The sequence below is a fragment of the Nilaparvata lugens genome, chromosome 8 (assembly GCF_014356525.2).
Source record: "Nilaparvata lugens isolate BPH chromosome 8, ASM1435652v1, whole genome shotgun sequence".
NCBI lineage: Eukaryota > Metazoa > Arthropoda > Insecta > Hemiptera > Delphacidae > Nilaparvata > Nilaparvata lugens.
Genome location: NC_052511.1, coordinates 31,960,290 through 31,976,251, shown reverse-complemented (window position 1 = coordinate 31,976,251; position 15,962 = coordinate 31,960,290). Strand labels below are relative to the sequence as shown.

The 15,962-nt window shown below is 32.0% G+C and overlaps 1 protein-coding gene across 1 annotated transcript in view; it reads left to right on the top strand.

Moving 5' to 3' along the window:
• Positions 1–15,962, top strand: part of LOC111056905 (protein draper) — an 81,774-nt gene that overhangs the window by 28,557 nt on the left and 37,255 nt on the right. Inside the window, exons 4-7 of the mRNA XM_039434537.1 lie at positions 4,221–4,487; positions 8,381–8,510; positions 9,442–9,607; positions 11,245–11,491. Coding sequence (XP_039290471.1) covers positions 4,336–4,487; positions 8,381–8,510; positions 9,442–9,607; positions 11,245–11,491 — 695 coding nt within the window. The 5' untranslated portion in view covers positions 4,221–4,335. The remainder of the gene's footprint in view (positions 1–4,220; positions 4,488–8,380; positions 8,511–9,441; positions 9,608–11,244; positions 11,492–15,962) is intronic.

Genomic DNA, 15,962 nt, shown 5'->3' with positions numbered 1-15,962 from the left:
GTCGAGCGTCATAGTGTATTTATGGAAGACCGGTCCGCCGTTTGAAAATCAAACGGTACCTACAAGTTGAAAGTTGAAGCTCGGGTGCGCGTTCAGATAAATTTTATGTTCATTGGTAGGGCAGTCGGTCATCAGGCTCGTTATACCACCCAGCAAATTTTGAAAAAATGGCAGGTTTTTATCAAGACAAGTAGTCTTCTTATCATTGAACTTTCTAGGTTTTATCTTCGAACAATCGAGGTTTCTAACCTGAGAAATTAAATAATTTACTAACAAATGGGGCAATTGTTTAAATTTGGAAAGGGTACACTTTTGGGCTAAGCCTGTTGGTCCTTTTCTGATCGTATATGATTTGTGTATTAAAGAATATATACATAAATAAATAACAAATTATAAATATAATAAAAATAATAAATGTTTTTTTTCGGCTTTCTAATAACATCACTAAATTCAAAATTATTTTTATATCTCATCAATTGTTCTCAAAGAGTATAATCGGACAAAAAATGTGAAGTGCGTGACACACACATAACCTTTTGGACTTCATTACCATTAAAATTTAAAAGAGGAAAAGTAAGCTTAATTTTCCTCTTTCAGATTATGATATATATTATTATCGGTCATTGTAATAATTGTATTTATAAATAAATTAATTAATTTAAAAGATAGAGAAATTACCTCCCTAGGCTCCTATTAAGGCGTCCTTTTGATGTTATCCTGACATTTTCTTTTACTTTCTCTTATATAAGAGAAAATGTATTTTCTTTTATAATTTCCAGTAAAGCACATGGATCAATGTTTTTCAAATAAATTCCCAGCTAGCTCGTCCAATAATAATAATAATTAGAGCAGCATCAACTTTAAAATCAATCAAACCTTGAACAATAAGCTTTTTTTGTGTTTGGTTCATAAAATTATATAAATAATCTAGTGAAAGGGTTGTCCTCCAAGACCATCAGGCTTGTTTTCTTACATTTCTGTAACGCAATTATTTGTATGTTGCTTCTTTGATTACAATGTTGTGATTGTTGTTGGTGAAGTTGTTGTTTGTCGATTTTATTAACCAATTATTGCTAACATGGCCACCCAACCAAACACATGTTTGAAAGAAAAACATCGAAATTGAGACTTAATTTAGCGATCTAACGAGTGTTATCAGAACCATGTAGCCTACTCCTACTATACCATAAAACATCACTCATCACTTAGGTAATTGATTTTTTTGAAAGCGACGAAAGTATCCACTCCTTCTTTAACCACATACCAGTCTCATTAAATCTACTCTTATTTCATCAGTTTTTATACTACAGAGGTAGTAGTCATCCTAAAAGGAGCGATCCTTTCACTCCTTTTTATGTTTCACCAATTACTACTACATTTGTAATAAATTTTGTTAAATTTCTTAAGTCATGTTACTTTAATTAAGTGATATTCAGTATTTCATTAATCCACAGACGAGAGGTTGATTATCACATATTTATTATAATATCGTATTTTTCTTGATGAAAAAACAATCTATCAGGAGTAGAAGGTCTTGTTTTATTTAATAAGATATATATTTTTCTCCATCAAAGCATTTTCATAAAATTATAGTTAAGTTTACTGGTGTTTTTCTCGACTTTTTTGCCCTTGTGAAGTAGTTTTATTACCTACTTTTTTTTAATTAATCTCCTTCTGTAGTATTTTTTATGTATAATGGTAGAATCCGAAATAGTTTTTAACTGCAGTATGATTATATACACAAGGTTAAAAAATGTTATGCCCAGTCGATTTCTGGTGAAAAACAGAGCAAAATAATCTAACTAGTTGTAGAACCTCATATTGTAGAATAAATATGCAAATTCGATATTTTTGTGAGCTTTGATCACGAAGTATACTATGATAGTCAATTAGTGACACCAAGTCAAAATACTGTACAGTTTAGGCAAAAAACTGTTGGAAGCGTACACATCACTTCCGCCTATTACTCTTCCTCTCACCTTAATTTGATGTCTCTTTGTTTTAATTAGTCGTTCTTTTGTTCTTTACCTTGTCTAGCAGTAGTAAATGACTTCACAGTTCTCAGCAGTTCTCAGGTCGAAAGCAACTACATAATTAGCATGAATCAGCTAACCTGAGTCATCCATTCATTTTTATTCATTCACGTTTTAAACTAGAAGAAGTGTGATCTAGTATGACGTCACTGGCCCTGTTCATTCTGAATTTAATGCTGGGCCATGTGTTAATTTTCATTCATAAGTGATGTTCTACACTCACACACCTCACTTAATGTTTTGCCTCCTGGCTTCTTGCATGAATGTACCACGAATGAATCAGTTCAATCAGTTACATAACTGAAAAATAGTTGGCTGTTAACTGTAGTAGCACTCCATCAAGGCGATTATTGTATTTTCTGTCTGAAGAAAAAGCAAAACTGTTTTTTAGTCAGCTTTTATAGCTTGGTAGTTTTTACTTGCAAAACATAGTACTCATACTAGTTTGAGTTTCAACATGGATTTGAACAGTTACCATGCTGCAGACTTTGTTATGAAAAGAAGCATGTTAATCTTCGACTCACTATCCTATTTATTATTCTCATATTATAAAATTGGTTAATATTGCTTTTTAATTTGTGGGTGATATGGTCGTAAAGTAGGGCAGAAGGTGATATTGGAATAAATATCAATATGTATCAAGTGTTTTTTCAGCACAATCCTTTAAAAACATGAAAAGCATGAATTGACGTGAAACATTAGTTGAAAAACATGAATTTCTTGCAAATTAGGATACCAATGTCTCATTCCTTCGTCGGAAATAAGGCTTCATCATTGTTGGATACTTGATTATAAGGACTGTACAATTTCTATAATTTATAGTGTCAACCACCTCAAACAATATTCTTTCTTCAAATCATTTGAATAATTGCAATGAATAGAATTCTTGAAAGAGTCCTAGTTGAATCTTGAAAAATCAATACAAGTAAAAAACACTCCTCACTCCATAATCTACCTGATACTGCAATCTACTAGAGTCCACTCTTCGGTTTCATTCTGTTGATAGATTTATTTGCTTGTTCTAGCAAGATTATTATTAAGATTATTATTTTCTGTATATGTATTTATGAGTGTGAATAAAAAAAAAATTTTGAAAAAAAAATTTGAAAACTTGTTGTTTAGTCTGAAAATTAATGACATTTATTTCTTTATTTGGTGTTTAGTCTAGAAGTCAGGTCTCTGAAACTCGTAATACTCATTACTCACTCACTTTCCAAGTGGTATCTTCAGTACTTCAATTGTAAATAAATTATTTATTCCAGAGTCGTCTGTTTCAGAGTGGTCTTTGATTTCTATTAAATATCTCAACGAATATCACAGCTCAGATTTCATCATTAGATTGATTGGTTTTGTAACTTTGTCACATCCTTGAAGAAATCAACAAATAATCGCTTAAAATTCATACGAACCCATTTTATTCTAAAAATACTATAACAGAAGGCCTATACAGGATATATGTAAATTAGTTATCCAAGAATCCTTCATCGATTCCATAATTCAATACTGAATACAATACTGAATTTTATAGGAGGAGTGGCGATTTATGCAAGGGGGGGGGGGAAGGCGTAGTGGTTGATAAACTTGATATTGAACAGACTTAAGGAAATAATTTTGAAGTGGCGGTGATGGTGTACATTATATGTGCAATAGTATGTATTTACAGACCACCTGATAAAGATTTTTAACTTTTCTCTGACAAACAGTAACTGGAGAAAATTCTGTCTATAGTTATGATTTTTTTATTTGTTGGATGAAAGATGTAATTGGAGTATACGGTTTCTTTAGAAGTACAAGCATAGAAAGCTATTCACGTATATTATTTTTTGAGTGTGGTTTTTTGATATTGTATTGTGATTATTTGATTCATAAATCTTCTTTGATTACATAAGTTTGATTGTACAAAACACATTACTGTGTCAAATTGTACAACATTCATAATTTGCAGATAATTATGTATCATACACTTATTTTAATCGTTCTTGAACAGCTTTAGGTGAAACTCATTCATATACAATTCCAATATTCATTTCATATCCAATTGAACTCTTTTGTATTTTTCTACAGGGCTACTGAATAGTTTTTCAAGCAGATCAACTAGTTCTCTTTGATTTAGTTTCTCTTAATACAAATTAAATTTTATAAGATCATCAACGTTGATTAATAAAATCGTATTTCTGTCTGTTTTAGGTGGAGAGCACTAGTGAAGAGCAATGGTTACCGGCTAAGACATCTCCATAGCCATTCCATCGCGGCGACCATATGAATAAAATTACTTGAATAGTTTTTCAATAATCGACCGAAAATGGCAGCTTCAGGCAGCAGCATTGGTAGAAGTGTTGATGCTCTACTAGTCTCTACAAATAGATTATTAGTACTAGTTGTAGTTCTGACAGCTTCAACTACGCCATTGAGTGCTGAACTAGAGGGACCAAATGTTTGCACCAAACTAGAAACGTGAGTAAATTAACAAGTAAAAATTCAAACAAGTACTTTTTAGTACAAAATAAGAACCAAGAAAACAAATGTGTAAGATAATAAATCAAATATGTAAATGGAAAAACTATTGACTAATGTATGCTTACATGTTTATGATAAAACTAAATTCGTAGTGTTGTACTGGTTGAAATGAATCTGGTCATTTAAACTATACTGGGGATTTTCCTTAATTACTCTTGTTATTTCTAAAGCCTCTAGAATATTCAAAGATCTGCCTTTGTTATTAATATGCAGAAATTCAACATTCTCCTTAACTGTGAACTTGTGATTATTTGTTATCAAATGTTCTGCAAAGTTAGATTCCCCATTTTGTTTATTCCAATCTCTGATGTGTTCTTTAATTCTACTTTTGAAACTTCTACCAGTCTGACCCACGTAACAAGCATTACAATCATCACATTTAAGTTTGTACACCCCGCTTTTATCCCAAATATCAATTTTGTCTTTACTCCAGCTAAATAGACTATTTGAATTCGGTTTGGTCTTGAAAGCAACATGAAATCCATTCCTCTACTCCAGCTAAATAGACTATTTGAATTCGGTTTGGTCTTGAAAGCAACATGAAATCCATTCCTCTTCAATTCCCTACCTATCTTATCAGATACAAGGCCTAAATATGGGATTGTTATCCAAGTCTTCTCCTCACAGTTTGAGCCTACAAAGCTAGAATTAATTGAAATTTGTCTATTAATTTTACTCAACAATCTGTCCACCATACTTTCTTCATACCCATTTGTGACAGCTATCTGTTTAATTTTATTGATCTCAATATCAAAATCATGATTGCTCATAGGTATTGTTAGTGCTCTATAGACCATGCTATTGAAAGCAGCAAGTTTGTGAGAAATAGGATGACAAGAATGAAGAGGAATGATAACATCAGTATGGGTTGGTTTTCTGAAAATAGAAAACTTGTGAAAACCAGTGCTATGATCTATTCTTAAATCTAGGAAATTCAATACACAATCCTGTTCTACCTCTACAGTGAATTTTATACTCTGATGTAATCCATTCAGATAGGAAAGAAAATTGTCTAGTTGTCTGTTACTTCCTTTCCATAAGCAAATAATATCATCAACATATTGAAACCAGTAAACAATTTTATCTTTGAAATTACTATTTTCAATTATTGTACTTTCTAACTTATCCATAAATAATTCAGCTAGGAGTGGTGAGAGGGGTGACCCCATTGCCAAACCCTCTCTTTGTTCAAAAAATCTATTGTTAAATTTGAAATAATTATGCTGAGTGCATAACTTCATCAATCCTATCAGTTCTTCTTTGAGTGTATGATCATTTATAGAGGCTTTCATTATTTCCTCAGCTCTTTCAAGACTTTCTCCCACCGGAATGTTAGTGAATAAATTAGTAACATCAAATGACACAAGTTTATAAGATGATAGAACAGGAATATGCTTTATATTGTTGACCAACTCCAATGAATTTTTAATACTAAACTTTGGTTGAAAACCTGTTAATGACCGAAAGGTGCTATTCAGTTTGTGAGCTAATTTGGAGCAGGGGGAATTAACAAAAGATACCACTGGTCTTATAGGAACATTAGTTTTGTGTAATTTAGGTTGACCGAAAAGTATAGGTGGATATGGATTCATAACTGTTAGATACTTAGTTTCTTTCTTGTTAAATAATTTGGTGGTGGTGGTCAACTTATTTCTAATCAAGCTATTGATTTTGGTGGTGGGATTGGAGTTAATCTCAATAAAATTGTTATCTGCAATGAAATGGTTTACCTTACTTAGATATTCGTCCTTATCCATTATTACTGTAGTGCATCCTTTGTCAGCTTTCAAAATCATCAGGTCATTGGTTTTCATCTTCTTCTTTAAATTCTTCATGATGTCTGCCGTTTTTGTGATCTCTGGTCGAAGTTCCCTTGTCTTTTCTTGAAGAATTATGTCAGCACATCTGTTAGTTAGTATTTTGTTCTTTGAGGCTTCCCAATTGCTATCAATGCTGCATGCTTATTATCATGGCGATTCTGTTGCTTAAGCCGCCATTTTGTCACACCGTTGAGGGGGAGGAGACTGTCTAGATAGGGCAATGGCAGGCGTTCATGCCCTCGACCAATAGCAGTACTCGCCTACTAGTATAAATTCTGCTGCTCTTGTATTTAGTTTTAGTTTATCAGAGATTGACAATGGTGTAATAACCGAAACCGGTCTTTCTAATTATCAATAAATCAGTGGTTTTTTGACAATTTCTTAGTCTTTTTCATTCAATATGAATAATTACCACAATATCAACTTCTCAACTACACAAAAAAAAAATTAATAAAGTGTTAAAAGAGTTGAGTAATAAGCTTTTAAAGTATTACTCTGTGTTATAATCTCTTATTGAATTTCACCAACATACTTTTTTGTTTTCCACATAATTGAAAAGATTGATAATTAAAGTTTTCTGTCAACTAAACTATCGGTAACTAAGGTTAATGCAATAGTACTCTGATCCAGTAGTAAATTCAAATGCTTCATTTAGAAGCATCGTTATTCTTATTGAAATTTTAAAAAGATTGATGACCATAGTTTTGTTTCTAGAGTCTACAATAATCGGTTATTCTAATATACAGTGTATCAATGAAAATTAATTTATTTGATATACAATTTCATATCAATTCAAGTATATTCAACGTAAAAGCATTGAAATATGATACTATTGTTCATCTTTTAAATGCATTTATAAAAATATCAAATTGAAGAATAAAATTATTTGAATATAATTTGTTTGTAAAATGTAAGCCCTAAGGATATTGGAGTATTTATCCAATAAAGAGTTAATTGTACATTATTTTATGAATGAATAAGACAGTGTTTTGGATTGATTTTTAGCCATGAATTAGGCGAACTCTATGTGATATAAGTACTTTTCATTACTATCTGAAATGATTCATCCCACTTTTGATAAGTTGTCTCATTATAGTCATTCACTTTTTGCATCTGTTTAGAATTTTTTGCCTGAGTATAGTGTTGATTTGATAGAGCAAATTCAAAATTAATTATTCAATTTATTAAATTTATTGAAGCAGATCATAATTCATCCATTTCCTTTCTCTATAATGTGTCAGTAGATCGTAGTAGAGAGTTATAGAAATCAACCTACCTACTGCTTAACTCTATGAGAACTTTTAACATACTGCAAATGCGAATATTTGAAAGGTTCTGGAAACCGCAGAACAACTGAACTCTGAAAATAGGATACATTATGTGCTATATGAAGTAATATTTAGATCTTCAATTTGTGAATAATTGTCCATGCGCAGTATACTGCAAAAAAATTTAATAATAGGACCTATCCTATCCTAATTCCAACAAATTGTTGCGTCATACTTTTAAGAGGAGGCTATAAAATTTTTATTTTTAATAACGTTTATTGATGGTGAATTATCTCTAGTTTCTAGTATAAATGGAAATCATCAATCAAAAAAAGATAATAATTTTCCTAGATACATCTTAATCTTTTGTGTCCGATTTCCATAATCATATCAATCTTTAGTGTCAGATTTTTATGTGAGTTATCTAACCCACTTTTCATGACATTGACATTAATTTGACCCAATTAGTGGATTACAAAAAGTAATAACAGAGAATCAATGTTTCATTCAATCGTAAATGATGAATCTAGTAAAGTTGTTTCCAGTGGCAATTTAGAATTTTATTGTGCAGTAAAATATTTTTGGGCACATTTAATGGATCAATAAAGAAATTTATGAATGAGTAGTGGACATAATTCATAGTATTTGTGCCTTATCGTGGATTTATATTTGTTTTAGATAGTTTTATTGAAGTTTTTATCAAGAAAAACTCTAGAAATGATGCTTCTTCTTTGTGTTTCAGCTATACAACTCAAATCAGAGTATCAGAAAACAAGGCTTATCAAATAAAAGACTACACATGGTGTTTGACTCCACCGACATTTAGGTGTTCAAAGTACAAAGTTAGTTTCAAGCCTGAGTTTCGGAATGAGGTGAGTAATCAATATTTTCTAAAATGATTGAAATAAATTCTACTATCATTGTTATTGATAGTGAAATGTATTATTGTCGTACGACACAGATTATTTGATACATAAAGTAGAGTTTTTGTTGGTACCAATATAGCTAATCTCATTTCAACTCTAATGGTGTTCCATTTTACAAGAATCTATATCAAATTCATTGTTGCCAACCATGATAAAAAATAAATTGTAATAAATCTTTGACAATTGAAATTTAATTGGTCATTAATATTGATAATTAATTTGATACTGAGCATTAACATGATGTATGACAAATGCAATGAAATTCAAATGAGCAAGTAATTGAATGAATTACTGAATTTATATAATTTATCGTGATACTCCAGTTGTAATTACTGGTGTAAAAGTCAACATTTTATACAAAGTTATATTTTCTCAAGTACTAGTATTTAGCATTTTGTTCAATAGTTCTAACCAATAAATTATCAATTTACTCGTCTATTTGATGGCGCACAAATCTAAAATTAAGGAACTGGAATAACCAACCACGTTTTTAAGGGGAATTATTTATTTCAACATACTAATACATCTAATAAAGAGTTCCAGGCGATGTACGCTCTACGAGCTCTGGCAACAGACTGACTCGAGAAAGCAACTCATCTAATGGCTAGTAATAATAATGCATTGCTTCATCAGCATTATAAATGGTGTTATCAAATGTAACTTTAGAAATAATTGGTAAAGGAACAACCCGAAACTGTTCCTTTGCCGAATTTTGGCAAGAAAATGTTGAAAAATATATTGTTTTTTCACTCCATCAACATTTACAATTTTCTGTCCGAAAATGTTAGAACCAGAAAATAAATTATGTTGTAATACTCATACTCTTTTATACCTATTTCACTTTAATGCTAAAAAACGCGTTTGTTTTTGTTTGAAGACATTAGTGAAGACGAGACCAGTGGAGGAGTGCTGTCCAGGGTATGCGAGAACTCAGAACGACAGGTGTGTTGCGGTGTGCCTGCCTGAATGCATTCATGGCTCGTGTGCCGCTCCCAACCGATGCAAGTGCACCACTGGATTTGGAGGACCTGCTTGCAATATAAGTGAGTCACTCTTCACTTCCAGTCATTTCCAACAACAATTGATATGAAGCCACAGAAGTTTGTAATAGAATGCGATGGTGTAGTATCATTGAATATACTGTACAAAGAATAAAGATGGTGATAATTATGTTATCTGTTGAACAAGGAACAAGGAATAGGGTTGAAGTGATCATAGAGAAAATCCACGTCTTTTTTGGTAATGGTCTCTCTTTGTCCTCCTATATAATATTTATATAGAAAAAAAACTGCTGGTAGAGACACACTCTATTTGCATTGTCTTTTACATTACTTGAACCGAATAATCGAGGAATTTATTTGAGATTTTATTAGTGTCAGTATGTTTGTATTATTGATTGAAATGATTAAAAACTCTTCTGCTTTAAAAAAATAGAAAATGTAGAATCGTCCAGAAAATATAATTCACATAAGGCTCTGTTCTATTTGAATGAATTATTCTGAAATTTTTAAACTCCAGGAATCAAATCTAAGCAAGAATATCATATTTTTTACAAAACATGAATGCCCATCAATGTAAAAATTTGAATTTGATTAGTGGATATGTACTAAATGAAATTATTGAATGCAAATTATTGCCTGAATAACTTTAATTAACGTATTTTTGTTATTCCCACACTGATAACCATCAAAGGAGGATTGAAAGGAAGCTGTGAGTATAAGACATCGTTTCTTTGTTAAGAGATCTGTGAATTTTGATAACGTTGCTGTCAAGAAATAATATTAGTGACCAGTGTTCAGATTATTTTCAGTCATCACTGGAGCTTTGTTCACTTTTTGAAAATTAAATTAAGTGTATTCTATTTCCTACTCTAATGTTAGAGAAGATAATATTGTTCATTAAAGTAATACTAAAATATTTTTCACATTTTTTCATTTATTCATTCAATTTATTTCTCTTCATATTGACTATAAGATTTATTTTTTACTCTATAATCAATGAATTACTTTTCGTGATTTGTAGAATTTATTGTTCCCAGATCCTATCTGAAAGAAAACTGAAGAAAAGAAGAAATCAAGCTTTTATCAAATAATCTCGAGGATTTATAAAAAAAAATTGCTCGTGATATGAGAATTACATTACCGTATGTGCTTGTCAGAATATGGTAACATGAACTTTATATCACTTCTAAACATATTTTTATTTTATCTAGTATATTTAAACTTTCTGTATTGCTCTATCATACTTCAAGCATAATAATTATTTTTTTAAACAATTCCTCTAGTTTTCTATGCTTTCTTCCTTCAATTATAACTTAAATCAAGTTCTATTCAATGGTATCAGCATATCTATAATAATGCAACGAGAATGCATTCGAAGGTCATGAAATACAGTACTGGAATACCAATAAACTTCTAATAAATAAAACGTACATATAGAGTTATAATATTCAACATAAATTAATATGTCTGGACGGGAATTCTTCCTTTATGTGAATTCAGATACCAAGCTCTCCCACAGAGAGCGTTTACTTGTTTAATTAATGAATGATAATGAACTTGTTTGGTTTTGCCTTTGAATAATACAACAATCAAAGACAAGCATGGTTTCAGAATCATTATATTATCAGCAATATGATAAGCTTGTTTGATGATAAAGTGGTCTGGTTTGTGATTGGCAGCTTGCCCCGAAGGCCACTGGGGTGCGTCCTGTGAGAAGCAGTGCCGGTGTGAGAACGGCGCCGTGTGCGACCCGGTGACGGGCGGCTGCGTCTGTCCGAAGGGCTACCAGGGCGAGCAGTGCGCCGACAAGTGTGACGGACGACACTACGGCCAGGGCTGTCAAGAGTCGTGTCGATGTCGCAACGGAGCCTCCTGCGACCATGTCACCGGCGAGTGCTCCTGTCAGCCGGGATTCACCGGACCGCTGTCAGTATCATTCAATTCAATCAATCAATCATTCAACATAACACAATTTACAGAAAAGTACCACAGGCTTAAGGCTGTGCAAAGGCTAAAAATAAACTTTCCACTGGTGATATTTTTTAAAGTTTTTCGATTTGTATATCATCAAGCTATCAAAATGAAAAAGTTTCCTCAGGAAAACATTTCTTTCCGATCATTAAGTTTTGAGATATGGGCGCCTAAAGTTTGAATTTTTGGGACAGAACATTTCAAATTCGGTAAGAGATAAATCCATGAGATTTAGAGGATATCTTCATGGTACTTTTGATTGAATAAAACAAAAATTTTCTAAAAATACCAATTTTTGAGAAAGTGTTATTCAATTTACCAAAAATAAATTTTAGCTGATTTATTTTTGGTAATTTTTAGTGAATTGAATAACTTTCTCAAAAATTGATATTTTCAGAATGTTTTTGTTTTATTCAATCAACGATACCATGAAGAATGTTTATCCTCTAAATCTCATGGATTCATCTCTTACCGAATTGAAATATTCTGTACCGTACCAAAAATTTAAACTTTAGGCGCTCATATCTCAAAAAGTAATGATTAGAAAAAAATGTTTTCCTGAGAAAACTATTTCATTTTGATAGCTTGATGATATACAAATCGAAAAACTCCCACCGGGGGTACCATTTGGAGCGTTTTGGAAACAAAATCAAAATTACCAAAGTCATTACACAACGAAACTTTAATATAAGATCAAAAAATGGACAACAAGAACTCAAGAACAATGAAATCATCAGAAGAAAAATTGAAAAACTCATTCAGCTTCTTGTTTACAACGTAGTAAAAACAGATTAGCAACATATGTTCAACAAAATATACATTAGTTAGAAAATCTGCAAAAAGCTTATAAATTGTAAATGTTTACAAACATTGTTAATAAATTTGTATTGCTATTCATAGTCTATTTTATTCATTTATTTCAATTAATTTATTACTTGGTTTCAATTTGGTATTGATTGATTTCAGATAATCAATAGTTGGTTAAATGTTCAAATATCATAGGCGGATAATTTAAAATTAAAAGCATATGGTTCTGCAAGACATAATATTACACGTGGACCACACTATAGCTACTTGTGAGAGCTACTTTTCTCCGCACTCATGAACATCAAAATATTAAGAAAAGAACGTTTGTTTATTAAGAAAGATTCCAATTCCCAAAAAAGGTAACCGAAAATTGGTGGAGAACTATAGATCAATTTCACTTCTTTCTGTGTTTTCAATTATTTTTGAGAAGCTGATTAAAATTCGTCTATTGAACTTTCTAAATTCATCCAATTTTTTCTCTAGTAGTCAATATGGCTTTAGGGAGGGCTTGGGAACTGAGTTGGCTCTGAGGAAATTTGTCTTAGAAATATGTTCAAATATCAATAATAAAGAGATTAGAAGAGTATCAGGTTTGTTTCTGGACATTCGAAAAGCCTTTGATACTGTGGACCATTCTACACTTGTCAGAAAGTTGGAGGCATCTGGAGTTCGTGGTCTGCCACTAGCTTGGTTCCGTTCATATCTTACTGGGCGTTCCCAGGCTGTAAGCATTGGCTTGAGTTCCAGCCCGCTTCTGATGATCGACTGTGGAGTTCCACAAGGCTCTGTGTTGGGACCAATTTTATTCTTGGTTTACATCAACGACCTGTATCTGGGCCCCTTCAGAGGAAGTTTTACAGTGTTTGCTGATGACACGGCACTTTCTTATGGTGCATGTTCTGATGAGGATTTGTATGATCAGATGTCAAACGACCTGCACTTGATTTCCATGTGGCTCGGGTACAATAAATTGAGCCTGAATCTTGATAAAACCATTTATTTGAATTTTGGAATAGCCTCTTCTTTCTTGCTAACCCAACCTTTAAAGTTCCATCATGTGGGATGTACCAGTCGTGACTGTGACTGTGGTATCATCAATCAGTCAAAAAGTGTAAAGTATCTTGGCATTACTGTTGATGACAATTTGATGTGGAAAGGACAGATAGACGGCATGAAGAAGTACCTGCGTTGCTTACTGCATAGAATTTTCAGTTTGAAAAATATGTGTTCAACATTTGTTTTGAGAGATCTTTACTTTGCTCTTGCTCAATCTCGCCTTTCTTATGGGCTGGTCTGTTGGGGAAGTACTTATATAACTCACTTAAGGCCAGTAATGTCTCTGCAGAAGTCTCTAGTTAGAGCAATTGCTAATCAAGAGAATTTTGATTTTCTATCGTCATGCCAGGTTATGAAAATCATGCCTCTGAGGCATCTGTACGTCTTCAAGGTCCTGTCTGAATTCTATTGGTCTAGTGGAAATCAAGGGGCAACTTTGGGACATGAAACTGGAATAATGAGAACAAGGTTCACTGATAGGTTCCCAATCCCTAGACCCAATAGCACTTTCTTTCAAAAATCTTTTTGTTTTTTGCAAGGCAGGTTTTTCAATCATGTGCCAAAGGATATAGTTTATGCTAATTATCCTCTTCCTGTTTTCAAGAGAAAAATAAAAAAGGTAGTTTTTGCTCTCAATATCGATGTCATTGAAAGCTGGTATCATATTCAGAGATAAGATTATTCATTTATGTGAAAAACCCTTGATAAAATGTTTTAAAATTAGCATGTAAGTCATATTGAGTTATCATGCCTTTTAGTATGTATTCAGTGAGGTTCCCTGCTAATGTTCTACTGTTGTAGAAATTCAATAGGTCTAATCATTTTGAATATCCTCAAATTTTTTCAATTCTTAATTGCGTAGCTCCATCTCATTTTATACTTTTTTGTAGCCTATACAGTATATTTACAAAATGTTTCATCTTAGCCTAGTATAATTAGTTATGCTCTCGTTTCATATATTATTTGCTTCTTATATTCTTTTTATTTTTGTCAATATTCTAATATTCATTATATTGTTGTTGATATGATACTCCTGTGCGCGGACGGAAAATTTATTTTCTTTGCGCTCAGTAAATTTGCCATAATTATTATGATTTAGTTTTAAACTTTTATTGTATTATTGTTTTATTTACAATCAATATTGTGTTTCCAACAGTATGTCTGTATTTGTTTTTATGGCAAATAAAGTCTATTCTATTCTATTCTATTCTAGAAGAAACTTCTCTTTAACGTTTGCTTTGGAGAAGATTCTGTGATGCGCATGCGCTGAGAAGTAACAGCGCAAGCTCATCACGATGCAATATTGTCCGGGGAGAGAGTTGTACTCCTCTCAGTTAATCAAGAATAATATTGTGTGAGAGCATCTCAACAATAATGGTATGATCACAGTGAATGCGTAAAAATTTTCTCATGTAGACCTTAGTTCTCAATTTTTCGGTATTTTTGAAAAACGTAAATAACTAGAAAACTATCAGTCAAAATCTAATTCCAAGAATATGTTTGGAAGGAGAAAGAAATTTCCAATAAGATTATTTATATAATAAATAAACAGCTTGTGCTGTTACTGTTCAGCGCATGCGCATCGAAGAATTTTCTTCAAAGAAAACGTTTAAGAATCTCTTCTTTTCTCTATTTTAAGTGCCGAAAATCTAAGCTCTCACAAGTAGCTGGTTTAAAATGTATACAGCTTCTTTTCATATTAGAAGATACTCCAACTTTGCCTTTAGCTGAAACTGTACAAGTTATGTATGTCCAGTTTTATATAAGGGAGAATTATTCAGGATGCTTTATTATTTATTATGTTCATGTTATTTTGTTTAAATGAAAGTTATACTGGATAACGTATACTGGATGTGATAATATTAAGATTAAAAAATGTAAGACAGTTTGTAAAGTAGACCTAAGTTTTGTACAGTACTATATTGTGAGTGAAGATGAATTCAATTTGAATTGAATACTTTATAGACTAAACTTCAATAATATTCTAGTATGTGTATTACGGTGAGCCACAGAAATTTTTCAAGTAACATAGTGTAACATGAGGATCACTGCTCATGATTGGGTGAAAATCGAAGTGGAGTACAATAAATATTGTCTTATCCTATACTATTAAACGAGCAACTTCTGTTTATATGTTTAGATGTTTGGATGTTTAGATGTTTATAATATGTTTGTATTTCACCGGATCTCGAAAACGGCTATAACGATTCACACGAAATTCAGAACATAGTAGGTTTATAATATAAAGATTCGATTGCACTAGGTCTCATCCCTGGGAAAACTCACTGAAGGACATTAAAAGGATAATCATTATTCATCCTTGGAAAAACAGCTGATAATAATTATTATTTCGTCGTCTGTTGGTGATGGAAGTGAGTGAGCGAGTTCATGTGTGTGGGACTGTGTCAAAATTATGACTCAGCTGTTGAACTTTTGTAATCATTCAATCAGGTACTTAGTGCCGGTTGCAAAAAAGCCGGGTTATTTTCAATCCTGATTAATTCCAGTTGATCCATCTTTTTGAAATGGTCTTCTCTGATTTGGTTCACGTAAAGTTAATCAG